This window comes from Anguilla rostrata, chromosome 2 (assembly GCF_018555375.3).
Source record: "Anguilla rostrata isolate EN2019 chromosome 2, ASM1855537v3, whole genome shotgun sequence".
NCBI lineage: Eukaryota > Metazoa > Chordata > Actinopteri > Anguilliformes > Anguillidae > Anguilla > Anguilla rostrata.
In genome coordinates this window covers 56972745-57000494 of record NC_057934.1, presented here as the reverse complement: position 1 = coordinate 57000494, position 27750 = coordinate 56972745, and the positions used below count along the sequence as shown (strand labels likewise).

Here is a 27750-nt window from a genome sequence, read left to right as displayed (position 1 = left end):
ACATGCGGACACGAGGAGAAGGTGTGTGTGTGAGAGAGAGAATGTGTGTAACGTGTGTGGGAGAGGATTTGTGTTTGTGATGATATGGGTATTTGAGAGAAAGAGAGAGAGAACAAGTGAAAGAATGAGCATGTGTGTGTGTGTGTGTGTCTACCCGAATCTCCCCTGGTGCCAAAACTCCTCAAGGACAGCATGCAAGATGTCTGTCATTTTTTACCACCGCTCTACGTTTTTATGACAGCTTCTCCAATCACACACATATCTATTTTCATGCTCCAAGCCTCACACACCAATTCTCAGTTTCACACACACAAATAAACCTTGTGAGTCACACACACACACACACACACCCCGATTCTCAGTCTCACATACATAAACCCTGTGAGTCACACACACACACACACACACACACCCCGGTTCTCAGTCTCACATACATAAACCCTGTGAGTCACACACAAACACACACGCAGATAGTGTCGCCCGTCGAGTCTCACACACACTCAGACTCACAGAGGGCATCTCTCAAGCACAGGGTGTGCCATCATTAATCTTCTCCAGTCAGCTTTGGCTGTGGAAGCAGCCCTGATTCATATCTCACAGAGTGAGATTGCTCACGCTGCAGCCCATGTCAAAGTGTCCCAGAGATATTACTCAGTTTCTGGGTCAGATAATCACAAACCCTGTCTCCCTCTCTCTTTCTCTCTCTCTTTTTCTCCCTCTCTCTAACACACTCTCACACAGACACACACATAAACACACATACATCTCTCTCTGTCACACTCATACACATACACACACACACGGCATGTGGGGAACTAGTGGGGACCACAGCTGTCCTTGGACTAGAATCTTCTGCTGTGTTCTAACTGTGTAAGACCCAGAATAATTATTTTCACAGGCAGGTCCCTAATAAATCTGCAAGTTCTTATGTCATTATTATGTACTGTGTGTCTCTACTGTTTATGCTTCCTCTACTAAAGAATTTGAAATGTGAAGAAACTCATTTAATTTAGCCTGGAACTGTTTGAGCACTTCAGCTGCCCTGGATGAACAGATTAAAAATAACTTTGATGAATAATTGGGTGAGATGAATGAAGCCGATCCAGTCCTGTTATACGCAGGGCTCGTACCCCAGATATTTCACACCCTCTGGGTCCAGGCTTAGAAATGACCCGGGGGGGGGGGGGGGGGGGCGGGGGGAGGGGATTGGGGGGGGATTAAAGATATCTCATGTGTAATAATGAAGTGGGAGGGGCCAAATTAGCATAAATATGAGCATCATCATCGCATGAGTATAAATACAAGGGTCATCATGTGTCAGTCGCATTGTTCTTCGCTGGAGTTTAAACCTGAAGACCACAGAACTGCATTATATCTGGAGCAACCATCCAAATCTGTGGAATGAGGATTGGCTGTTCCAGTTGTAATTCAGCTCTGTGGTCTAGAGTTTTACACATGCAGCTACCATGCTCTGTTTCAAATGAAACCATCTAAAAGCAGAAAGTATTTTATGTTTGTATTTGCAAACAAAGCATACAATTTTTGTCATATGTGGATTTATAAGTGGCTGTGGTACAGTGAGAGAAATTTGACATTGAGCTGGATAACTTCAACTATAAACATAAGTCTAAAAATATTGACTGGACATCTTTGCATCCTTGCATCCTCCAGTGATGTGGAGCTAAGAAGCAAGGAAAGGATGCATGGAGGTAAAAATGAGCGATTGGAAGGAGTCCCTGGTTTTAGTGATATTTTCATTATTTGTATTTCCTCTTATTAATCATCCTGTTATGTGCCCCCCCACTGTCTGCTAATCTTGGTTTAGCTCTTTAGTTTTAGTTTTCCCAAAAAAAACAGAAAACTGAACTGGTAAGACATTCCAAGTCACTGTTGCCAAAGAGCATTATAAGCCATCAATTATGAATTGGTCATTCATTAGCGGTTGACTGCTAGTCATTAGTTAGGAGACCGCTAGGGACCGTAGTGGGAGCGTAAATCACGACCGGGGCGTTCTTCACATCATACGCGGCTAGAAAAATTGATCGAAGATCATCAAAAATTAATAGTGTTTATCGATTTAGGGATGGAGGATTTGGAGCATGAAGAAGATATGGGGGTGCCCCCGAGGTTAAATCGGATTTAACCCCCCCCCCTCGTGGAACCAGCTGCCTATAATGGCTCCGCTCTCTGGCACACTGCCATTGCACTCGATGGTGGCGGTGTAGCTCAGTGGTTAGGAAACTGGGCTTGTAGCCTAAAGGCTGCAGGCTTTATTCGCCGTGAGGGCGCTGCAGTTGTACTGTTGAGCGGGGTGCTTCACCTAAGTTGCTTCCGTATGCATCCGGCTTCAATAGAGGCTAAACTGCAGAAGCTGTTTAATTATCTCTGGGTAAGGTGTCTCTGCTAAATGTCAGTGATGTAATGACACTGCACCAATAAGGCTCTGTTTTTTTTGTTTGTTTTGTTTTTGTTTTCGACATGCTCTTCTGATTTGTGTGTTTCTCTTGCATATTCCTTTCATTTCTGCAGTGAAATGATGACTAAAGTCAGCATGGAGTGTCAAAATAGGCATTTGAGAGAGTAAATAAATACATACATACATACATAAATAAATAAATAAATAAATAAATAATAAATAAATAAATAAATAAAATTGCTTATGCAAGTTATCAGTTGGGTATCAGATATGTGTAGGATTTGGCACCACATGCAAAGGTGATGTAAATGGGAACTGAAGACGCACGTGATTGTTGTTTATACATGAAGATGAAGATCAGATGTGTATTGTATAGGATATGTGGGGGGGGGGGATATCAGTCATCCAACATGATCGGATTTCAAAAACAAATTGAATTTAAGCGTGAAGGCCTGCCGAGTAAAGCAAGCCTACAGAATGTGCCCCAGTAGTTCCTCTGACTCCTCCTTCCTGTCTGCGAATGTACGAAAAACTGCTTCCAGTTCTCCGAGTCTTCTCAAGATTTTATCAACGTGTCTCAAGTATTTTTAGGACCCTTGGGTATAGGCCACCAGTACCTGGCTTTCTTTTCCATTTTTTCTTCTGATTTTATTTAAATTTTTTTGCTTAGTTGTTTGGTTTTATTTTATTTTTGTAGTTAACTCTAACACTTCTCATGTTTGGTTTATCTCCCCTTAATTAACTGTGGGCATTGAGTGCATCTGCACTGGCTTTCTCAAAAAGCCATAAGAACTCCATATTTTAATTAATCTAATTGTCTTCAACTTTAATTGCCTTCTTCTCACCAGGATACTGGAGAAATTTTTTTTTTTTTTTTTTTGCATGTTCAGCAATTTTCTGTTGCTAAGGCAATATTGTCTTAATCTCAAACTGCTTTTATAATGGGATAACATTAGTCTGTCCCCCGTGCTTTTCTCTCTGTCGCCTCTGAGAGTGCGCCGTTTTTAATGTGCTGTGTACCCCGCGTGCTGAGAGCAATTACTTTTACCTCAGCAGCACATTCTCATTTACCACTGCTGTGTTTAAAAGTCATTCCTCATCCGTGATTCACAGATGCTCTCATCTTCCTAAAATTTACCGCCTTTATTCCACCCCCACCCCCCCCCCCCATCTTTTTTTCTCTGTTTGTCTGTTTTTGCTCAATCATTGTGACTGCCACTGTTGGCACGCCAAAGCTTGTGCTCTTCTCTTCGGCTGTCACTCAGAAGCCAGTTAGTTTATTACAAGCATTAAATCCCACACAGTACTGCAGCTGAGCTTGCACCGGTGTTGGAAGTTGAAAACCAACTATTCACCAATTTATTTATGAGTAACAGACTATATTTCTACATAGTTGGTTTACTGTAGGAACTAAAATTCAGTATAGAGGCTCTATATCCAGGGGTCCAACGAGGGTGGGTCATTTTTGATCCATTAACCATGGGGTTTAGGGAATTGGCAATGACCTTGCCCCCTGAGGTGCATCCAAATCATGCCAGGAGAACATGCTCCACACCACTGAGAAGCCGCCAGAACCCTTCGCTGGCGATCCAATGTCACGCGCGTTTATGCATTCGCCACCTGCATCTCAAACATCACTGCGCTCTGCTCTGCTCAACTTTGTTCTGATGATTCAGCTGCTGTTAGGTTTAAGTGCTACAACAGGACCAAGCCACTGGGGAGCCACTTCCTGTGTTATTACAAAAATATATATGAGGTTGTTTTGTTTTTTTTTTGCTAACAGGGGAAGTGGAGATCAAAAGAAAGATCAAAACAAAGACAGCTGCTGCATCTCATGATTCAGTGTTCAAAATTTCCCATGTGTGTCTCAGTGCGTTTGAAATTCCTTATAGATATTTTCGGCTTCCTCTGTTTTTGTTTTCATCAGCGTCTGAGCTTTTTCTTGACATGAATGCATTTCCTGTCAGTATATTTCTTAAATTTCTTCATCGGTTTTGTGTTTGAAATTTCTTAATATGGAGAATTTTGATATTTTGGACTGACTGCTCTCTTTCTCTCGCTCCCTGTCTTTCAATTTCAGTTCAGTTCAGTGTACTTTATTGATATGAAATACACATAGCGCACATTGCCAAAGCAAACACGATGAAGCACACGGAACAAGTTGTACAACGGTGGAAGTACAACAGTTAATACCTCTCTCTCTCTTTCTCTCTCTCTGATTCTGTGCTCTCAGGAGCTGAAGGACAAGGTGACTCAGCTGCTCCCCCTGCTGCCTGTGTTGGAGCAATACAAGTCGGACGCGCGCATGCTTGGGAGGCTGAAGGAGGAGGTGCGAAACCTGTCCCTGGTACTGATGGCCATTCAGGAGGAGATGGGGGCATACGACTACGAGGAACTGAGACAAAGAGTCCTGCTGCTGGAGACCAGACTGCACTCCTGCATGCAGAAGCTGGGTATGAGAGAGGGGGCAACTACAGGGGGCAGGGAGGGGGAACTGGGCATGAGAGGGGGTAACTGGACGGGGGCAGGAAGGGGTAACTGAATATGAGAGAGGGGACAACTGCAGAGGGCAGGGAAGAGTAACTGGGTATCAGAGGGGCCATCTGCAGGGAGGGGTAACTTGGAATGAGAGAGGGGTTATCTGCAGGCAAGGGTACCAGGGTATGAGAGAGGGGGCACCTGCACGGGGGCTGGGAGGGGTAACTGGGTATGAGAAGGGAAATGGTGAGGGTAGGTGTAGTACAGAAGGGATGAAGCAGAGATAGAGACATAGAGAAAGATAAAAGAAGGGCATGAATTAGAGGAAGGCAGCACAGTTACTTATGAATCACTAATTAGGGATGGATATTTATAGATCTGACTGCTTGGATATAATGAACCGTGTGTGTGTGTGTGTGTGTGTGTGTGTGTGTGTGTGTGTGTGTATGTATTTGTGTGTCCCAGGCTGTGGGAAGCTGACTGGAGTGAGTAATCCTATCACCATTCGCGCATCGGGGTCAAGATTTGGCTCCTGGATGACTGACACCATGATCCCCAGCTCCGACAACAGGGTAAGCCTGCTACCTGCCACCTGTATCTACCCCCACACAGGGACCCCAAATACACTCCTGCCACCTGTATCTACCCCCACACAGGGACCCCAAATACACTCCTGCCACCTGTATCTACCCCCACACAGGGACCCCAAATACACTCCTGCCACTGACAGACAGGGAAAGTACACCCTGTGTATCAAGCCCACGCAGGGACCGGAATAACTCTTGATCTACAGAAGGGTTATCCTGCGCAGGGTACCCCCGCAGGGACCAGATCACTCCTGCCACCTGGAGGTACCCGAGAGAGGACAAAATGGCAGCTGTAGTCCCCCAGAAAATGACAGCCACTGATTTCACAAGAGGATCCAAAACATCGCCATGTATCTAGAGCAAGGCAGCACCAAACACAATTAGGTGTATCTACCTGACTGCTTGGATAAATAACCCTGCGCTGTGTGTCTTTAGCCCCAGGCCCGAAACACTGAGTAGTATCCCATCCCCCCCACGGGACCCAAATCTGCCACCTGATCTGACCCAACCCCAGACCCACAAAAACACTCCTGCCACCTGTATCTACCCTCACACAGGGACCCCAAATACACCCCTGCCACCTGTATCTACCCCCACACAGGGACCCCAAAAACACTCCTGCCACTGATACCTCCCCCTACACATGTACCCCAAAAACACCCTCACCTTGATCATCCTCACAAGCCCTACAGCTAACTAGAGGTGACGCCCAACAGGAACAGCCTAGCCAAACCGTACTACCACACTAGCACAAGGTGACCAACACACCCTGCCACTGTTACTCACACCTAACAGTGTGACTACAACACACACACACACACACCTGAACAGTGTACAAAGCACCACCACTAGCACAAACTAGTAGGTGTTACATACAAACATGAGCATGCAACACAGACACACACACACTGACACAGTGTGACATACACACACCTGCCACAGGTGTTACATACAAACACCTGACACAGGTGTAACATACAAACACATACACCTGACACAGGTCTGACATGCAGACAGACCTGACAGGTACTCCACTCCCGGGGACTCCCAGAGGACCTGAAACACACAAGCTCCACTGCATAGCATTCTGCATTAAGCCATTTTGAAAGTGCTTCCCCTTGTTAATTGCACAGAACTAATGGAAAGAACAACTGTGCACTGACAGAGAACAAAGACAAAGTGAATCAGTAACAGTATTAAAAAACAATCATAATTCAAATGATGCTTGTGCTTGATTCACATTATGCAAATAAAGATCCCCTTCGTTTGAAACTGAGCAGTAAATGACTCAGACAGGCTGTGGTATTGGTATTATCTGTGATTCTCAGATGAAGCAGAACACTACACAGAGACTAGCAGTGGGACCAGGGGGGGGTTCGTGTTCATGAAGGTGCGGTGGCGGTGGCTCATCTGTGCCTTATGATCATGTGATTTCTGAATACTTCAAGAGGCTTTTAATCTAGGGCTGCTGGATGGCACATTTAATCATGTAAGGCTCTGTTCGAGTGTGTGGATGGTCCCCACAGTCTGTTATCTATTAAGGCTCTGTTCCAATGTGCGTATGGCCCCCATGGTCTGGTATAAAATTCAGGGGAATTGTGGCTGGTAGTCCCATCTCCCAGGGAGAGGGGGATACAGTCACCCTGGATGATCGTGTTTAAGGGCTCACCTGTGACCCCTGCTGGTCAACCAGGTGCCCCACGGCCTGTGCCAGCTCAACTTGGGGACTGCGCTGTTAAAAGAGGCACCTGCTTGTCGTAACGTGTTGTGCGTGCTCGTCCACACATGCAGTTGACAACAAAGGTGGCGGTTAATTTAACCTCTCGTTAATTCAAATGGACATTCCAGTCTGAGAGAAAAGGGGGTATGAAGCCATAAAAATGAGCGTTTTCTGCGATTCTAGCATGTGATGAGGCGTGTCATCGCTGAGCTTCAGGATTTCGCAAATAAAGGCTCTGCCACCCTATTTAACTTTGAGCATTTCGGGGGAAAAAAAACAGGTAACCAGTTGACTGAGAGCATAAGGGTCTAGCAGGATTATATGAAACAATGAGCTTATTGTGGCGTAATGGAGCAAGCCCAATTCCTGTTTTTGTAGTTATGGAGCAGAATTTTGTGAAATGGAAACATTTGCACACTCGAAACTTCCTTTGATCGCAGACGGGCATATTAAAGAAAGCGAAGTGCTCTGTGTTCAAAGTGGTGACAGTGAATCTGATCTTTGTTTTAGCTGAAAGCAATGCGCAACCAATGGGGACTAATTGGTGTCTCCGAACAACACAATTTGGGTTATCAGACAGTTTACAAGTGCACCCTTTGGGACATGTTCTGTATTTTTATTTATTTATTTTTGATGAATTGGAACCAAATCGTTTAGATTTTTTTTTGTTCTTTTTAAGTGAAACATTAGCATGCATTTTTTTTTTTTACATTTCTTAATTGAACACGGCGGTATTTTTGATGCACTCACTCGACGTTCAGCGGGAGAACAGAGTGCGATATCGCGGTGAATGCTGAAACCGTCGACTTCAGAAATAAATGAAACATCGCTGCACGTTTTCATAGGTTTGACATCTGGGACCCAGAGGCATCCTTTCTGTTTCTTAGCAACATAACATCTGCCGCCGTGCAATCTCATTAAGGCATGCTGTCAGAGTGTTGTGTGTTTGTGTGTGTGCGTGTGTGTGACTCTGTGTGTGTGTGTGTGTGTGTGTGTGTGTGTGTGTGTTTGTGTGTGTGCGTGTGTGTGTCTGTGTATGTGTGTGTGTGAGTGTGTCTGTGTGTGCGTGTGCATGTGTGTGTGTGTGTGTGTGTGTCTGTGTATGTGTGTGTGTAGTGTGTCTGTGTGTGCGTGTGTGTGTGTGTGTGTGTGTGTGTCTGTGCCTGATAGCACTCCCTTTTGTCTCATTCAGACCTGACTCGGTGTACTACTCACACAGTTGTATAAACTGATACTCTGGTTTTCTTATCGTATCTCCTGGTGGGTGCGGGGTGGGGAGGGCGGTGTTCGGAGGAGGAAGCGAAGGCTACGCTAGCGTTCCCCTCACGGACACTGCGGTGGTAACACCCTCACCCCAGCGCGCACTCCCCGGTGCCGCGTCAGACCCTTCTGGTCGCGTACCCGGCCGGTTGCCAGGGTGACCAGGGCAGCCGGGGCCACCGGTCTCCTGGGTACAGAGACAGGAGATGCCGAGGCCGCCCAGTTGACCCACATATCTGCCTCTCATTATGGTCGCCCCGGAGGTGCGTCTAAATTTCACCACTTTAACCGAGTTAGCATTGCGCGGCGCGGCAGTCACGACTGGGCGAGTGAGGGAAGGAGGGAGCAGATGGACAAGCGAGGATGGGAGGGAGCGGATGGGCGAGCGAGCAAGGGAGGAAGGGAGAGAGTGAGTGGGTGAGTGAGCAAGGGAGGGAGGGAGGGAGGGAGAGAGGCAAAGGGGCGATTAATGAGACAGAAGGAAAAGGAATGCCAAGCTCTGTAGTCACTCACACTCTTTCAGGGGAAGGAATCGTGATGTGGTTTTAAGGATTTTAATAGTTTCGCAGATTGCTCTCTCTCTCTGTCTCTCTCTCTATCTTTCTTTCTCGCTTACTGTGCCATGGTATCGATTATAAACAGATTAACACCCAACAAATATATGAACTAATAATTATTTGATGAAGAATAATGTTAATAAAACAACAGATGGCAATGCATCATCATTTATCTCAGGAGCTTTATATTTGAAATATGTTCAAGGTTCATATGGCTAATAATGGCAACAGAAAAATAGAACAGGTTCATATAAAAGACAACTATTAAAAGAAGGAAATAATTGTCTCTCTTTCACTCTTGCAAACACACAGTCACACACACACACATGCACATAGTTTCCGTTTTCAATTTAAAATGCTTTGCAGGCAAGACATATTTAAAAATACACATTGCCAAAACAATATCACAATATCTTCCCCAGAGCTCGCTGCCTCCCTCTCTCTCTGTATCTCTCTTTCTCTCTCTCCCTCACTGATGTCTTCACATCTCTCTGACGAGAAGGAGAGAGGTGTGACCCAAGAACTAGAGGCACAAATTGTAAAACAGTCAGACAGACAATACCAGCGTGGTTTGACAGCTCTATAGAGCATTCTCTATAGTAATACCCACCCTCGTCCTGTTTGTACTTCTCTCTCTCCCCCTCTCTCTCTCTCGTCTTTTCCTTCAAATTCAAATTTATAGTGCTTCACTGGCATCACAGGATAGATATCATATTGCCATTCACAGGTAAATGTGCAGCTACAGCCTATAATCAACAGAAAAGATGGAGAACAACAAAATGAAAGATTTGATTCAATAATGTAACAGTAGGTAACTAATAACACAGTGGAGGGAAAGAAACAGATATTTATTATTAATATGGCGTCACTCGCTGACATTCAGTTTGGTGCATGAGATTGCATATTGCCGTGCTCTACATCTTCCAGCTGTCCATTTCTCTCTTTCTCTCTCTCCTGAACACTCTCCATTTCTCTCTCTTTTTTTTCTCTCTCTCTTTCCTGAACACTCTCATCTCTCTCTCCTGCACACTATCCATTTCTCTCTCTCTCTCTCTCTCTCTCTCTCCTTCATTTCTCACCTCAGTCATTCATTTACATCTGTGATAAAGGATCAGCCATCCAGCCCTATGTTTTGCAGAGGCTGTTTTACGTGCATATATATATATATTTTTTTTTTTTTTTTTTTTAAAAAGGAAAAGTGCACTGGTGCTTTTGGAGTCAGTGAGATGTGTCATTTTGGTCTACAGGCAGGATGGTCCTAACAGCACTAACCGATTGTCACATACAATTTTACACTCTGCAGTATCGTCTTTTAGCCAAAGCATAAGTTTAATTTCACATGATGGACAAACACCACAGTAATAATAATAATAATAATAATATATAATTACTTGCATTTATATAGTGCTTTTCTCCCACTGAACGCACTTTACAGTGATGTGGGGAACTCCTCAACCACCAGCAGTCTGTAGCACCCACCTGGATGATGCATGGCAGCCATTTTGCGCCACAACGCTCACCAGTTGGAGAGGGAGAGAACGATGTTTTTTTAGCCAATTAAATTTGGGGGATGACTAGGTGGCAGGTTGAGAGAGCCAGGTTAGGAGTGTAGCCCAGACACTGGGGAACCGCCTGCTCTTTGCAATGTCACAAGAAGAAGAGACGAGCAGCATATCAATCATGTGAGCACCACCGTCAAGGCACATCGGCCGAAGACCTGTGGAGAAAAGGAGGAAGATGAACTGAGATGTCGGAGCGTATGTGCATGTTGTGATACCTCTGTGAAGATAGGAAAGGGCAGTAGCATTCTCAGCTTGCTATGCCAGTGTGAGAGAATTTAATTGAACCCAGGCAGCCGCTGGATGCCAGGGAAAGGTGTTTGAAAGGCGGGGGTGCGGGGGGGGGGAGGGGGGGCGGTACATGAGTGAATTTAGGCGGGTAGAAGACCAGCGTTCTGCGGCATTATGGACCGGTTGCAGTGGACGGCTAAACATAGCAAGGAATTGTGAAACCGACTGTCTTGCAGAGGCGCACAAACACACACACACAAGAAAAACTATTAGTAATACTGATACACTCATCTATCTGCGTATCCTTGAAATAGCAGGCAAAGATAGGCTTTTAGGAGGAACTGTGTCTTTTTTTGTGGAACAGAAAAGTGAGCTGGACTGATAAAATAAGCAGCACATTACAGGTGCACAGAATCCACAGGGTTGTGTTATTCATGACCTTTATTTAAGCAGGCTGTCCCACTGAGACCGGGGGTCTCTTTGCAGACTTAACTATGGCCTGATCTTAACTACTGTACTGATCTCTCTCTCTCTGTCTCTGTCTGTCTCTGACTGTCTCTCTCCACTCCCTCTGACAAGGACTTCAAACGTGTAACTACAGTTAACAATTAGTGATGGTTAAAAAAAAGCTTAACATACGGTTAAAGAATACATTTTTAAAAATTAAATAAATAAAATTGAAATAACATCAAGTGACGGATGGTTTTAGACGTGAGGTGTTTGTGTGGATGTGTGTTTTGCTTGCTGTCCCTCTGGCTGTGACAGGCCATCATAAAGAGCTTTACCGGAGCTGTTCAGCTGTCTGTGGGTAAAGTTTCGGTCCCTCACAACTTTATTGAGTGCATTTCTGTTCTCTCTCTCTCTTTTTTGGGGGCTTTCTCACATTTTGTTGTCAGGCACGGCTCTGTCTTGATCTTTTGAAGACAGTGTGGGTGCGGCCTGACCTCCCGGTAGGGGCCATGTCTATCTCTGACTGCCTGTCTCTGTTGCTAGGCTGCCCTCTCCGAGTCTATATCTTTTCAAAATCAGGCTCGGTGTTTTTCTCCGTTGACAAGAGGTCTGTTTCGGTGTAGTGGCTTTAAAGGTCAGGTAACGGTCAGGTTTGTTTTGTGTGTTCTTTTAAAAAAAAGTTTGTTTCTCTGTCATTTCGTTTGGCTTCACATCTAGGCAGTGCTGTCTGGAGGCTGTTTGTTTTGAGCAGGGATGTACAGGGGGGATGAAAGCTACGAGCCGCGAGAGAGGGAGGAATGAGAGATAATGAGATGGAGGGATGGAGGCAGAGAGAGAGATAGAGATGAAAGGGAGGAGGGAAGATGTTGTGGGGGTTTTAAAAAGTCTCAGACCCTTAGAGCTCGTTGACCTTTCCTTAGTTACGGCATAGTTACTGTTTTCTGGATACAGCACATCCATCCATCCATCCATTATCTATACCCGCTTATCCTGGGCAGGATCGCAGGGGGTACTGGAGCCTATCCCAGCATGCAATGGGCGAGAGGCAAGCAAACCCTGGACAGTTTGTCAATCTACATCAGGGCACACACACCATTCACTCACACACTCACACCTATGGGCAATTTAGAGTCTCCAATTTAGAGTCACCTGCATGTCACGTAGACACAGGTAAACTGCACACTGAAAGGCCCAGACCTTCACCTTTGAAGGTCCAGGACCTTCTTTCTGTGAGGAAACAGTGCTATCCACTATTTATTTATTTATTTATTTATTTATCCTGTAACCTGGTTACCAAAAAGTCAGTTTTTTCAATTTTTTCCAATTTGGTTCACTGTTCGCTGGTTTCAGAGTGGTCCGTTGTTACCGTTTTTTACAGTTTGGTTCACTGTTTCTTGGTTACAGCAGGACTACTTCTTCTTGGTTAAGGGTCAGTCTCTGTCCCCAGCTAACAGCAGTACTGGGAGTGTGATGTGTTATAAATCTGAAAATGGGTGTGGCTACAGTGACCTGTCAGTCATTGACAGTGCACTCTAAACCACAGATCTCTCTGCCCATTATTGGTTTTATGAAGCCTCATTGGCATTACTTGGCTGTGGTTTGGTCTCTCTATTTTGAGCTATGGTCTCAGTATGTATTTGCAGAGGTGGAATGTCCAGGGGTCAGAAAGTAAAACTCAGACAGCTGATTTCACTGATTCTTTCTACCTCCTGGCTGAAGAATTCCATATCAGCAAATCCAAGTGTTTGGAATAAAATTCTGGGGAGGATTTTTACTTTCTGATTCTGGATTTTCGGTGTCTTGTGGTAACAGGGTCCAGACATGGAGGGGCTCTAAACTTCTTCCGGAGACCGGCTGGGCATTCCACCCATTCCGTTTTTACTGTCCCACATCATTGCTGTAGGATTCTGACAATGGAATATTGCATTCCCACTCTGAAAAATGTGAATAAAGTCCACACATCATGCATTTATGCTCCCACAAAAACTTTATTCACTGCAAGACAATGAAATGTTGTTATCCACACTGGGAAAACTCGACAGAGGTCAAGATGTTGATTTTCATTTTTTCCGGTAGAGGTAGTCACAATGTATGAACTTTATATCTGTTTTTCACCTGTTACCTCTGTCTCGCACCAGCATTTTTTCTTTGGAGGTGTGTATAGTTGCTTTTTACATTGTTTTTAATTCAGTGCCTCTCTGTTAGAGTCTTAAAAGAGCATGTTATTAACACAGTGGACAGCTTCCCTTCATGAGGCAAAGAAAGGCTAGCGCTCACAGAACACTTTGTACATCAATTAGTCAATCAAATCAATTGAATGCTGTTTGTGCAGCGAATTCTAACGAAGGATTTTCCACAATAACGCTTCACAGTTCACCCTGGCCTAAACTCCCACAGAGCCAGCCAGAGTGCAACAAGGGCTGGGGAAAACTCCACAAACCTAGGAATAAACCCGACTAAGTGGGGGAGCAAGACCAAGACCAAGGCATTTTGGCCTTTTAGCACTTTCTAAAGTTGGCGTCTCACTTTCACACCTCCAAGAACATTTTTAAGACTCATTTGAAATGATCAGGGCTAATATTTTTTTCTAATGCGTATTTGGCTCAGTAAATATAAACTTTATTGTCATGCTCTCTCTCGTTCCCCCGTTCCTCTGTTTTTCTCCGTTTTATTTTCAGATTCTTTTGATCCAATTCCATTCGCTTTATCAGGGTGGCAAACCTTTATTTGTGTGATCAAAAGCATGAAGGTAGCTGACAAACTGATTAATAACAATATTACGGTAAGAAAAAGCTGCCTGCAGCAAATGCTCTCTCTCACTCCCTTCCTGCCGCTCTCCTCCTCCCTCCTACCCCTATCTCTTTTTTCTCAATTCCCTGCTCTCTCTCTACCTCCCTCCCTCCTTCCTTCCTTCCCTCTCTCCACTCATCTCCAGCCTTCACCGTAAAGCACAATGGGGGGAGTGAGGCCGAGTGTGCAGACATCTTTCATATCAAACTGTCATCCTTCTTTTTTTGGGTCTCAGACATTTTCTTTGAGACTCAAGTTAAAGAATTCTGAGGAAGGGGAAGGAGATGTGAGAGAATGTGTGTGTGTGTGAGAGAGAGAGGGAGAGAGAGACTGAGGGAGAGAAGAAAAAAGGTGAGCGATAGAGAAGAGAAAAGGAAACAGAAAGACAGCACCGGGGAAAGGAGGGGAGGGGAAGAAGGTGATCAAAAGAGAAACGGAAAAGTAATAAGGAGGAAGAGAATGAAAAGAATGAAAGAGGAAGGTGTTCAGGGAGGAAAGGAAAGGTAAGAAATATTTAAAACTCGACGATCAAGAGAATGAGAGACTGTTTCTGAGTAAGATAAAAGGGGAATTATTATATTAGTAATCTTCACCTGGGGAGGATAAGGAGTACATTGTATACATTTTGTGTGTGTGTGTGTGTGTCTGTGTGTGTGTGTGTATGTGTGAACGTGTGTGTGTGTGTGTTTGTTTGTGTGTGTGGATAAACTTAATATTTTTACTTCAATTTGTTACACCTACATTTTTTAGGTTTTCTCATTTCATTACATTACATTTATTTGGCAGACGCTTTTATGCGAAGTGACGTACAATAGTGCATTTCATGGTCATGGACAACTACAAAACACAGGTTCATATATATATAATATCATATAATAAGAAAATACTTATTTTGTACAGCTATTTCTAGCCAAGAACACAGTTTAGTTCATACAGTGAACACTATTCAGACCTAACCTCTGCAAAGCCAACTAGGCAGAAGAATAAACTACAGGATTAGGACAAATACAGATTACCAAAAAGTGCTGGGATGGGGCATTTCTCCATTGAAAAGTTTTAGGTTTATTTGAATAATAGCATTTTAGAGCAAGATAGGTCTGTAGCCTCAGTCAAACATGTTTCAATATTTATATGAAGTAGGCATCAGTGGTAGATATGTCTGCAACACCTGGTCTCGCTGTAAATGACACCCTGAAATGAAATCCCTGCTCGATGCTGATAAATGCATGCAGAGTCTGGACTGCCGGAGAACCTGGCTCTGCTAGAGCAGTGCTGTGGGAAACGGGCCCTGGCTATTAATCCAGAGTTATGGTGTTATGCCTTACCGCAGGCCTCGTGTTATTAATGCATTGCACCATCTGTAGCTACCTGCACATAGTCGTCAGCTCTTTGGGCTGTGTCAGCCTGACCGTATATCCATTACAGAGGAAAAATCATAGAACTTGTTGTCCCATCCTCAATGTTTGCTCTGGCAAAACGATAACACATTTAAAACCGGATTCAAGATATTAAAATAAAACTGATGGACCTGGTTGAAAAGAACATGAGAATGTTCAACTTATGAGAACAGATGGATTGCTGTCTTCAAGCGTCATTCTGGCCAGACTGGGTGAAACGTGTTAGTGCACAACAGACTGGGTTCATGTAGCTGTGACCATTGATTGTTTTCTCATTTGTCTGTCCATCTGTTTAACTCATGCACTCAGTATCATGCCAAGCACTGTTTGGGGTTGGCAGTGTAGTTTAACTCATTAAGGGTACAATATATGAGCTGCGGGCTCCCGATTGTTTTGGAAAGAAAGAAATACGTTGGGTCGTAACGTCACAACTCACAAGGTGTGAGATACCATTCCGAACCGATCCAACTGGTTTATGGGTTCCCAATCATTTTTGACACGTCAAAAAAAAATTCTGGCACAGTGGGCTTGAATTTGTCAGCTGTGAGAAGCCATGCAAGCCGATTCTGTGTTTTAATTCCTGTTGACCAATCAGGAGGTGGCTCCGTGTATGGCATTTTTCCCACTGTGCTGTGCCTACTGTAACGTCATCAGATTTCTTTGGGAGCTCATAATATCCTATCGTCCAACCGGTTGTCACAGTCTGAACCTCGTTAAGTATGAGAGGGCATCCAAACTCCCAAAGTCGTAACCTGTGAGAAAATAATGTAATGTACACCCACCCTCAGGCGTAGGTTTAATTCACATCACAAATATGTGAATTAGAATCACTACTGGCGATTGAAAGCAATGGAGTTCTAGAAGACTGACTTTGAATTCTGAAACAAACGTTCCAGAAAAAAAGACTCTTAGAATGGTTAATGGTTCGGGAGCTGGTTCTGTAACTGCTGGTCCAGTTCCCAGCAGGAACACTGCAGTTGTACCCTTAAGGCTGGCGTGCACAGCTTCGGTCCTGGAGGGCCAGTCTGCATGCTGGTTTTTGTTCCAACCAATTACCTCTGTTATACATTTCTGACAGCTCTATAAACTACCCTGTTTCACTCCTGTACTCGAGCACAGTAAACTTTAGGATGCACTTGCAGTCTGCGGCTGTAGCTGGTGATTGTACTAGTGGCAGCTCAAGATATGATCGAGCTAATGAAATGATTAGGAGCAGGAGCTGTCGCAAAGTCCTTGGCCCTTGTTGTGCACCCCTGCCTTACGGGGTTTATCCAGAATTACTTCCATAAATATTTAGCAGTGTAAATGGAATGTATGTAAGCGAGCCTGGATAAAAACATATGCTAAGTGCCTAAAAATGTATAAATGATGGAAAATGTTGATGCCAATCCTCGTTTCACCCAATTCAGTGGGTGTACTCAGAACTGGCCCTCAAGGTCAGCAGTATTGGATATTGGATACTGGATTTCTCTTTTGCCTGATACTCCAGAGTCATATAATGTCACTGATTGGCCAGAGATTACACTCACCTGGTGCATCAGGTTTAAATCAGTCCCTGAGGACTAGATATGAGCATACCTGAAACACAGTGAGGATGGGTTATGGGCTCTGTGCTATATTTTTGCACAAAAATATTGTGCAGAGCCATAAATGCAATCAGACCGAACATAAGATTGCACTGCACACTTTGATTGTACCTTCCTCATGTACTGTTTGAGTTCAGTCAAATTCCAAACAGTATTCAGACACAGGGTGCATGCCAGATTGACCAAATTTGAGGGAGGTTTAATCATTAATATTTTTATGCAAACTTAATCACAGACGCGTGCTGAAGGGGGGGTCAGAGGCTGGATCGTTCCATGTGTAAATGATTAGGACAAAATTAAAGACGAGGCATAATTGTGTGGTTCACATTTTCCATGAATGGAAATCTGGATTCTCCAGAGGATGAGCCTCATAGCGTGTACGTAAAGCACCTCGTATTTTTGTGCCGTCCAACTGGGTGAAGTGTAAAAATAAATAAATGAAAGGGAAGGCTGCACTTTCTTACGTCACTTTGTATAAAAGCGTCTGCTAAATAATGTAATGCAATGAAAGAATAGCTCCTGTTCCTGTGGTGATTTGAACACTGAAAAAAAGTCCAAAGTCCAAAAAGCCTACTCTTCAAAGGATTAAGATCAATTTAAACTGTAAAACACCAGACGAAAACAAGTGCTCGTCCATTTCAGTACCCAGGTCCTGGCTCTAGAAATGTGTTCGATGCTTTTATTACTCTTTTCTGTGATCTTATTTGAAAAACGCCATTTAACCCCAATCCTGCCCTCATGTAATGAAGCACAGCCTGTTCCACAAACTCAATTTCCAAGCTCTATAGAATCGCTAATATTAGAATTGGACAAAAAAAATCATCTTGAAGGACCAAGCGAGCATTGTCCAAAAGATCTGCAGTATTGAACTATGTCAGACCCCCTATATCCCCTTGACATCCAAATAATAATAGGACATGTTTGTCTTAGATTTGGTGCAGTTAAACCAGGCAGCTCAAGACTATAAGTACAAAGCCTGACTTTGAAACCACATCTCCCCAGACAACAACCATCTGGGCCAGCCTGTTCTGAGGCTGAAAGAGCAAACACTGGAGCTTCCCGAGAACTCACAGAGCCAGAACAAAGAAAAACAACAAGTAAAAGAAGGCACACACACACACACACACACACACTCACATAAACACACACACCATAGTACTATTCACAAGTAAGTTGTCATAGTTCTCCATAAGGGAAATTTCCTAGAGTGACACCATAGACAGGAAGGAACCCGATTCACTGAATCCGCCAATACTGTTTGCTGTAAGAGAAGTAAAAAGTACCTCTTTCTTCTTCTCTCTCCCTCCCACTCTCTCTAACACTCACTTCTGTTCACTCTTTCTCTCTCTTTCTCCCTGTTTCCCTCTCTCAATCGCTCCATCCCTGTCTCTTTCTCCCTCTCTCTCTCCCTCTCTGTTTCTCCCTCTCTCTCGTCCCGGGACCCCCGTCCAGGTGTGGTCGATGGACGGGTACCTGAAGGGCCGCCGGGTGCTGGAGTACCGCACGATGGGCGACTTCACGAAGGGCCAGAACTTCGTGCAGCACCTGCTGCCCCACCCGTGGGCGGGGACGGGCCACGTGGTCTACAACGGCTCGCTGTACTACAACAAGTACCAGAGCAACGTGGTGGTCAAGTACCACTTCCGGTCCCGCAGCGTCCTGCTGCAGCGGAGCCTGCCCTCGGCCGGCTACAACAACACCTTCCCGTACTCCTGGGGCGGCTCGTCCGACATCGACCTGATGGCCGACGAGAACGGCCTGTGGGCCGTCTACACCACCATCCCCAACGCCGGCAACATCGTCATCAGCCGGCTGGAGCCGCAGAGCCTGGAGGTGCTGCAGACCTGGGACACGGGCTTCCCGAAACGCAGCGCCGGCGAGGCCTTCATGATCTGCGGCACGCTCTACGTCACCAACTCCCACCTGGCCGGCGCCAAGATCTACTTCGCCTACTACACAAACTCGTCCAGCTACGAGTACACGGACATCCCCTTCCACAACCAGTACTCGCACATCTCCATGCTGGACTACAACCCCCGCGAGAGGGTGCTGTACACCTGGAACAACGGGCACCAGGTGCTCTACAACGTCACCCTGTTCCACGTCATCAAGACCTCCGGAGATTAGCCTAAAAGGAAAGAGGAACGCCATTAAAAAATTATTATTATAATAAAAAAAGAAAGAAAATAAATGGACACTGTGGAGATTTTGGGGGGGGGGGGAAACGGGATTTTTTTTCTTGTTTTTTTTGTTTTGTTTTTTTTACGTTGGGAATCTTCATAGAGTGCTACATTATGATTATATGTTATTTTACAGAGATTATTGATACCCCACGATGAGGTCGGGAGAGGCAAAAAAAAATCAAGATGTTAAGGTTGATCTTTTTAGTTTACTTTCTGTGGTGAGTGAGCATGGTGATTTTTATTCGTGATAAGAAATAAATGTAAAACTTTACCATTTAAAAAAACAACTCTGCTGTTTGTGTTCTTATATTGTTTTGTTTTTTTAACTTAATAATCCATAAAAAAGGGGGGGGGGGGGGAGTGAGACCTAAAATAAGCCCCCTCAGGGAGATTAAGGCTTCTGTCATTAATCACATGTTGAGCGATAGTGGCAAGATGTGATTATGGACGATATATACAGTGCCCAGCTGTCCATTCCAACTCACTGTTTATGATATACACCTTGCGCATATACATACATAATGTGCTGACTGGACGCTCATATAACACTTTGTACAAAATGAGGGGGAAAAAATGCCACTATTTCTCCTCTTCCCTTGGGCTCCTGGCTTTTAGAAGAGTCTTCATAAAGACGCTGGTCACATTTGTGTGCATCAAGATGGAGAATGTTCATCAATGCGATTTGGGTTAATATTCAACACAAACAGAACACAGAACATCAACCTAAGCAAATAGATACAGATCATTACCCAGTGTGTTAATACAGTATAAACCTTAGCTAATGAATATATTTATTAACTGAGGTCTATGTGATTGCGGTGGGTATACATAGACTATATGCATGTGTACTATGAACCCTCATGCATTACCAATCTCAGTGCATTTAAATAAGCCTCATAGACTAATATTGGTCCAGTTCATTAGAATAGACATCATAAATTCATATGCATGTTTTCTTACTGATCCAAGTAGCACCAGTGCAGTAATAAAGATTCCAAGTAATATTATAAACCTAGTGATGGTTTCTGCGTTCATACTGTACATGATAGTGACATGCCCAAGTTACAAACTCATTAATAAGCAGCACAAGAACATTATTACTATTGAATTAATTTTATTTTATTTGCACAAAGGTTCTGTGTGTCTTACAGTTTCTTTGGCAGTGCATAGCAGGAAGTTACAGTGAGTCAGGGGTGAAGTGTCAGTCACAGCCCATTCAACTCGGGTGAACCCAGCAGATCTGAGAACAGCCAGATGGATCCAGGTGCAGTCCGATCAGGTGAGTTTCCCGATGGTGACTGTAGGTGATGTGCGATTCTACTGATCCAGGTGCAGTCCGATCAGGTGAGTTTCCCGATGGTGACTGTAGGTGATGTGTGATTCTACTGATCCAGGTACAGTCCGATCAGGTGAGTTTCCCGATGGTGACTGTAGGTGGTGTGATTCTACTGATCCAGGTACAATCCGACCACATGAGTTTCCTGCTGGTGACTGTAGGTGATGTGTGATTCTACTGATCCAGGTACAGTCCGACCACATGAGTTTCCTGATGGTGACTGTAGGCAATGTGTGATTCTACTGATCCAGGTAGAGTTCGATTAGGTGAGTGTCCTGATGGATACAGAGGGTGATGAAGGACCACTGATCCAGGTACAATCTAAAGATGTGAGTGACTGTTCATTCCTGATGTGGGTACATACCTGAAGGACAAAAGATATGAATGCCTACCATCTAGCACAGCAGGGTAGAAATAAAATTGACTGCAGTCTCATAAGACTGCAATGCCTTTTTTGTGGTTTTCATTCAATCTCTGGCCAGTTTCGACCTTAGAAACCAAGGTGTGTGGATTCTTTAGCCAATCGGTGACTTAAATCAATAGCTTAAATGTGAAAACACACCAAAAGCTGGCAGGCGCCGTCTCCCCCTGCTCTTGCACGATATCAGAGACTGTGAGTGAAGAAACTGAAGGTGTTTCAAAACCAGGGCATTTCAATTCTGCCGCAAGTCAGTCCGTTCAGTTAATGAATTGAAATTAAAGTAATGAATTGAAAAATGGCCCCATGAACCGAATTTCAACACATATCCTGAGCTGCCTGAATGAAAAATAGAGCTCATTCGAACCCTGACAGGAATTCTCAAACCCTGCTGAGGCTTTACAGAGGCCTGTGAAGTCCAAACAGTCACTGGAGAGAGGTGAGAACATCTGTTTTGGCCAATATTCAGGACAACATTCTTTTTCCCATCAATACGTACCTTTCTGTTAGAATCAAGTTCCACCGAAGGGGTGTTTTCACAATTTCTGGCCACCCATCCATTATCTATACTGCTTATTCCTGGTCAGGGTCACAGAAAGTGCTGGAGCCTATTCCCGCACGCATTGAGCAAAAGGCAGGAATACACCCTGGACAGTTTGTCAATCTATCGCAGGGCACACACACCATTTTAGTCACACATTCACAGCAGGTTACGTTAACTCTCCAATTAGCCTAGCATGCATGTCTTCGGACTGTAGGAGGAAACCGGAGTACCCGAAGGAAATCCTTGTGGACACGGGGAGAACACACACACTCCCCATCAAATAAAAGCTTGATTAGCATATAAAGATATATTTATTGGATAACAGAGAGCATGTGTGGCTCCAAACATAAACAATAATGTTGATGTTCAATACGGTACTGTATTGCACTGTAGTAACACTTCCTAACAGTTGTATACTTACACTGCGGCAGGCTGTGGGTGGGGGTGTCGGTAGATCTGTGATGTGTCACCCGCTTCTCAGCTTGCCACAATTCACACTGAGAACAATTGTATGCTTCCACTAAAAAAGGTAGTCTGTCAATCAACTGAAGCACCGAATGGCTGGCAATGGGCCGGTGGAAAATAGCGAAAATGAACGTTTCCCTCCTTCAGGCTATGCACCCGTTACCCTGAGGAAGGTCCTTTTATGGGCGTTTCAAGGTTAGTTTGTGTGGCCCCATTCGACTGCATCACAAAGCAGAGTGGAACGGCACTCAGGCCGACCAACGCTTCACAAAGAAAGATGGAATTATTGCACGGTGTACGGTGGAATTCTTTCAGAAAAATGGGTTCAAGCTGACAAATAAAAACAATTCTGTACCTTTAAGAACTTGAAAAATGCTTAAGCCAAAAACCTTGGAAAATATATTGGACAAATATATGCTTAGCTAATTGTAATTCTTCAGACCTTATTTTTTATGTTTTTTTTTTTTTACTGGCATTTACTGATATAAAGTACAATTCCCTTAGTGCAGTATGATGTTCTAATGTACTGTTTGTTCATTATTAATGTACCAATGCATGGTTGAAAATCCCAAAATAAATAAATAAATAAATAAATGAAAACCTCTCGAGTTCATTTGGAGATCGATAAACTGTGATGAAACAAAGAAACAATTTTTTTCAAAAAGGAAAAAAAGACCTTTTTTTTATTCGTAAGTAACAGTTGATTGAGCAATGGTGATCCTGGCCATTGGACACATTTTGACTGAATCCAGCCCATAAAAGCACAGAAAGCATCAAGCTGAAGCTCAAGTATTGAGTTGAATGCACCCAAAATGAAAAGGATTCCGATGATTTTCTGTTGCAAAGTGTCTGTTCACTGATGGTCCAAATGGGATGAAGTTCAATATGAATGACATAGATTAGGTAGATAGGGATTAACCACTGATACAGAATGACCAGAAACTCTGGGGATTTTCATGACTAGACATGCAGGTAATCAGACCACTGGGTACAATTTAGTCAGGAAAATGATGTGCATTGTTGGGCTGAATGGCCTATTCTTGTCATTATGTTATGTAACAGTGTGTTATGTATTAAGTCAAGTCACTGATTGGCTAAAAATACAGCATGCCTTACTTAATAGGCTGAAATTGGTTGCCGATTTACAGGAAATTGCAAAAACCTGCAGACATTGTAACCCTGCAGGACCAGGGATTGAGACCCCTAAATCTGTGGCACCCAACCCTGTTCCTGGTGATATACCATTCAGTAGGTTTTCATTTCGAACCTAATTTGGCTCACCTAATTCTACTAATTAGCAGCTCAATGGGATCTCTGGCTGTTGAATAAGGGGTCCTTTGTTAGGGTTGGAGTGAAAGCCTACAGAACGATAGATCTCCAGTAACAGGGTTGGGAACCACTGGTCCACAAGATGGCCTGCTCCTATTGTCCATCTGTCCTTCCTTTTCCTACCTACAGGGGGTCCTGGGTAGCAACAGGAGGTCCAGTCATTCTGAATGTCCATTAAAACTGTATTGTGTTTGGTCAACACATTTTCAGATGATTTATCAAACTGGACTGTTTCAGCATCAACAGAAGGGAGATAGAATGCCTATTAGAGTCAACCATCTGGATAGTCCCTGATAAATATCTGTGGGTATTCTTGCTTGTGGTATCATTGTCATGAACAGTCAATTTCAGTAAAAGCGTAAATATAGACTGCCTTGTAGGTCTTCTAAATGTGTGGCTTTTGAACAGTGCTGCCATTTTCCAGATCTCACGCTTGGTGTGGGGAAATTGTTCAGCCGTACTAAATTGCGTTTTGCTTTTCCCCCGTGGGTATTTTGATGTTTTTAACAAGCTGTGAAAAGAATTTCCTTGCGTCCGAGAAACAGAAGATGAAAAGCGACGTCTGGAATCTGAACTCAAGGCCCATTCGTCTGACGGTGTGCCACGACAAAGATTTGAGATGTCACAGGAGGACAAGGGAGAGCCACAGCAGGGTACCCACAGAGGGGTAAGATCACAAAAATACGTGATTAGAACGTTCTAAACTGAACATTCTGGTGCTGATGACAACAACCGCTGCTGGTGACTGACAGCAGTGGAGTTCTAGAACATGGACTCAGACAGAACTTTGAAAAAAAAAAAAAAAACTTTACCGGGAATAAAAAAAACGAACTGCTCTTCAAAGGGCCCGTGCGGCGCTCAGAAGCCGTTACCGCTGAGCGTTCTGCAACGAGCGCTCCACACGAGCGTTCCAGGGCAGAGCTGAGGAGACACGGAGCAGGCGAGGAGAGCAGAACACGTTAGCAGCACAAAAAAAGAAAATCACCTGGAGCGTCACAGCACTGCATGAAATGAGATTAGAAAACTGCTGGGTTTTGCGGACAAAAAAACGGTGACTTTAATAAAACCTTTTTCCGGTTACACTTTGCACGGCTTCGTGCATAACGTTATGCTCCTCGTGAGGGCAGAAAATGGGACTGACATGCAGCTCAAATGCTCTTTGATTACCCGAAGAAGACCAGACTGGAGAAAACTTTCCTCCTGTAATCCATGAGTGCAAATATCTAGAGACTTGTCTTGTTCATTGTCCGCTAGTATAGTGCTTTTTTTCTCATACCTACCACTGGCTTGGCAGCATTAAAAATAAAAATGCCCCACTGGGGGCCTGATTCTTTTTAAACCTGCTGTGTACAGGCCAAGCATATTCCAGGGACTATTTATAAAACAGAATGTGAATATGTAGGCTATTGTACAATAAAGCAGATGTTTTCTCTCTGATAGGAGTTATGCTGAGACTGCACATGCCTGATCTGGTTGATGCATCTGAATTGACTTTTTTTTACAGTTAATTTTTAATTTAATGACCCAGGGCCAAAAAATATGTGTAAGTTTGCAAGTCCAAAATTGGCACTGTGTTGGCAGCTGAAAGGTTCTGGAATATATTTTCACCTGATACAGGTGAACATATGGTTCATTTTTTCTGTATCGCATTGCAAAGCACTGTTTTGTTTAAACTGAGAAAAAAATTCTCGCGTATTTTTAGGCAAAAATGCGAATTCTTTTTTTATTAATTTGTGATGTCCTCTTCCTGCCATGCACAGCCAGACCCAAGAAATCTGTATATAGCTTGGCCAATTTAACCTATCCGGCACTGTTTCAGCACTCAACTCAGTCAATTTAACCAATCAGCATGACTCTCGGTGGCGTGCGTTCTCACCACTAAAAAAAGCCATCTCTGTTTCAGCTGGGAATCTTTTGGCAATTTTGTGTGGCTTTTGAAACAGATGGATCACACCGAGTCTTTTTTTTCCCCAAGTCAGTTTTGATCAGCTGTCAATTTGTGTGAGAGTGTCCATCTTTTTTTTCTGACACTAACTGAATTTTAAGCTTTCAAACAGCAGGCATCAGCCATATCGATCTAGTAAATTCCACATTCAACATGAGCCGCCAGGTCGGGGGGAATATTTTAAAAGTGCGCAGGGGTGGCGGGTGAATTAAAGGCATCCAGCTGTGCGCGTTGTTTTCTTCAGCCTTCGCAGTGTGTGACGCCCAGTGAGCGAGAAAAAAAAAAAAAAAAAAAGGCTAATCTAAACCTAAACACACCGGTTCATGGATCTGGAGATGAGACTACAGTCGGGAGGAGAGTGGTAGATTTAATCAGTCGAGCTGTGAGCAGCAGGAGTCGGGGAATAAACCCAAATGTTTATCATTTATTAAATACGTTTTTTATGAGATTCTGCCGCAGAACAAATTACCCACAGGAGCAATGAAAGGCGGCCAGGAGTGTGTAATTGAATTGATTTAATTGGCTGATTCTCGTCTGATAGCTGCCAGCGGGGGTAAATGAAGAGGTGCCTTAGAATGCCGTGTTAAGGATCATCATCATGGCTGAAGCCAAAAAAAGTATAGAGAATGTACAAATTAAAATTATCAGCATGCAAAAAAAAACAAAAAAAAAACGGAAAATCACTTCAAATCGCAGAATCTCTGTGATGACTGTAATCTGAGATGCTTGTCACAGATGCCTTTTTTTGGAGAGCGGTATTTGTATTTGCCTGAAAAGAAGATGCTAGGTGGAGTCTCCTGTAATTTCAGACAAATGCACGTTACGTGAAGATGCTGGCCAGCTGGCTCCTGTGTCCTGCTTAGTTTATTTGTGCATTTAACATTTAAACTTAAATTCCACACCGTCATATTAGTTTATATATCTTTCCCCAAAATTATATTTCTGCAAAGACCTACAAAATTCTTCCATAACAACAAATAATGTGGTTCCTTGAAACATTTTAATGTGCATTGAACTGTCACACGCACACGCATACACATACAAGGTACACACTTGTTTGTTTGTGTTCAGGGAAAATCTCAGAAGTTATTAATCCACAAATGAGAACAATATTTTCACAGACGATAGCAACATTTTCACAAATGAGAGCAACATTTTCACAGATCAGAGCAACATTTTCACAGATCAGAGCAACATTTTCACAGATGACAGCATGGTTCATGTAGCTGAAGCTTAGAGCTGGGCCTCAGACAAACCCACGTGACGTTTACCCGCGAAGCAACGGCAAACTCGACGCGTCTGAAGAAGAAGAAAAGCTGTGAAAGGCATAGAGAGAGAGAGAGCGAGGGGGGGGGGGAGGGAGATAATCAGACGCTGATGTGGAAATGTGTAATTAGAGCGCAGAAGTGGTTGTGGAATGTGCCGGAAACAGGCTGGAGAGGGAATGAGAGCCTGCATCAGAGAGGAGGTCCAAGGTGAGCAGGCTTTACTCGAGTGCGAGTCTGTTTGAGGCTGCTGTTTTCATTACTGTTTCTTTGCATCGCCCTTGCTCTTTTCTCCTCTGTACATCTTCTCTCTCTCTCGCTCCCTCTTTTTTCTCTATCTGTTCTTCTGGCCAGCTTTCTCTATTTCTCTGAATCACTCTTTTTTTCACTCTGTTGTTCTTGCTGTCCATATTCCTGTCTGCCACACTTGTGTCCCCCAGTTTCACAGTGTGATGATGACAATGATGATGATGATGGTGGTGGTGGTGGTGGTGCTGCCACTGTGAATGATAATGATGATGATAATGATGATGGTGGTGAGGATTATGATGATGATTGGATGATGAAGGTGAGGATGATGATGATAACAATGAGGATGAAGATGATAATTGGTTACATTTTTATAGTGCCTTTCATCACATTTTACAATGAAGGAGAGGGATCCACTCTAATAGCAATCACACCCCAATGTGTAGCATCCACTTAGGTGAGTCACCGCAGCCATTCTGTACCAGGACACTCACCACACATAGAGAGCTGGGCGAATTATGACATCTTCTGATGGGGGAAATACCTGGAAAAAAAAATTAAGAGCTTGAATATTGATATTGGTGTTATAAAGATGTAAATATAGAGATAGGCCCAAATTTGTGTGAGGTCATATGTCAGTCAGTCTCCTGTGCTTTTGTTGCATTGCACAAAGCCGAGGGTCATCAAACCCCTCTGCTCTCCAATCAATCCAGGGTGAACAGCAATTGATTCCCATTTTAGCTTTATTGGGTCTGCATCCTGATTAGTGTTCTATCCAGCACCTACGATATCAGTCCCCACAGAACCTCAATCAAGCTAATATGAGACCCAAATAGTTCTCTTTCTAGCATAAGCAACTCGGTCTATCCACTTAATCCCCTATGTATCCCAAGCAATCCCCATTGAAAGCAATCAGTCCTCACAAGAACCCAATAATCCACATTGTAGCCTCATCAGTCCCGAAATGAAAGAGATCTATATTCAC

At 43.8% G+C, this 27750-nt stretch overlaps 1 protein-coding gene across 2 annotated transcripts in view; it reads left to right on the top strand.

The window, feature by feature from the left end:
- LOC135248552 (noelin-2-like) overlaps positions 1 to 19500 on the top strand; it is a 93893-nt gene extending 74393 nt beyond the window's left edge. Inside the window, exons 4-6 of one of the 2 annotated variants that reach the window (XM_064323330.1) lie at positions 4650 to 4869; positions 5360 to 5466; positions 18484 to 19500. In XM_064323330.1, coding sequence (XP_064179400.1) covers positions 4650 to 4869; positions 5360 to 5466; positions 18484 to 19158 — 1002 coding nt within the window. In that variant the 3' untranslated portion in view covers positions 19159 to 19500. The remainder of the gene's footprint in view (positions 1 to 4649; positions 4870 to 5359; positions 5467 to 18483) is intronic. The other variant, XM_064323331.1, reaches the window with a different exon arrangement.
- Positions 19501 to 27750: the final 8250 nt, after the last annotated feature.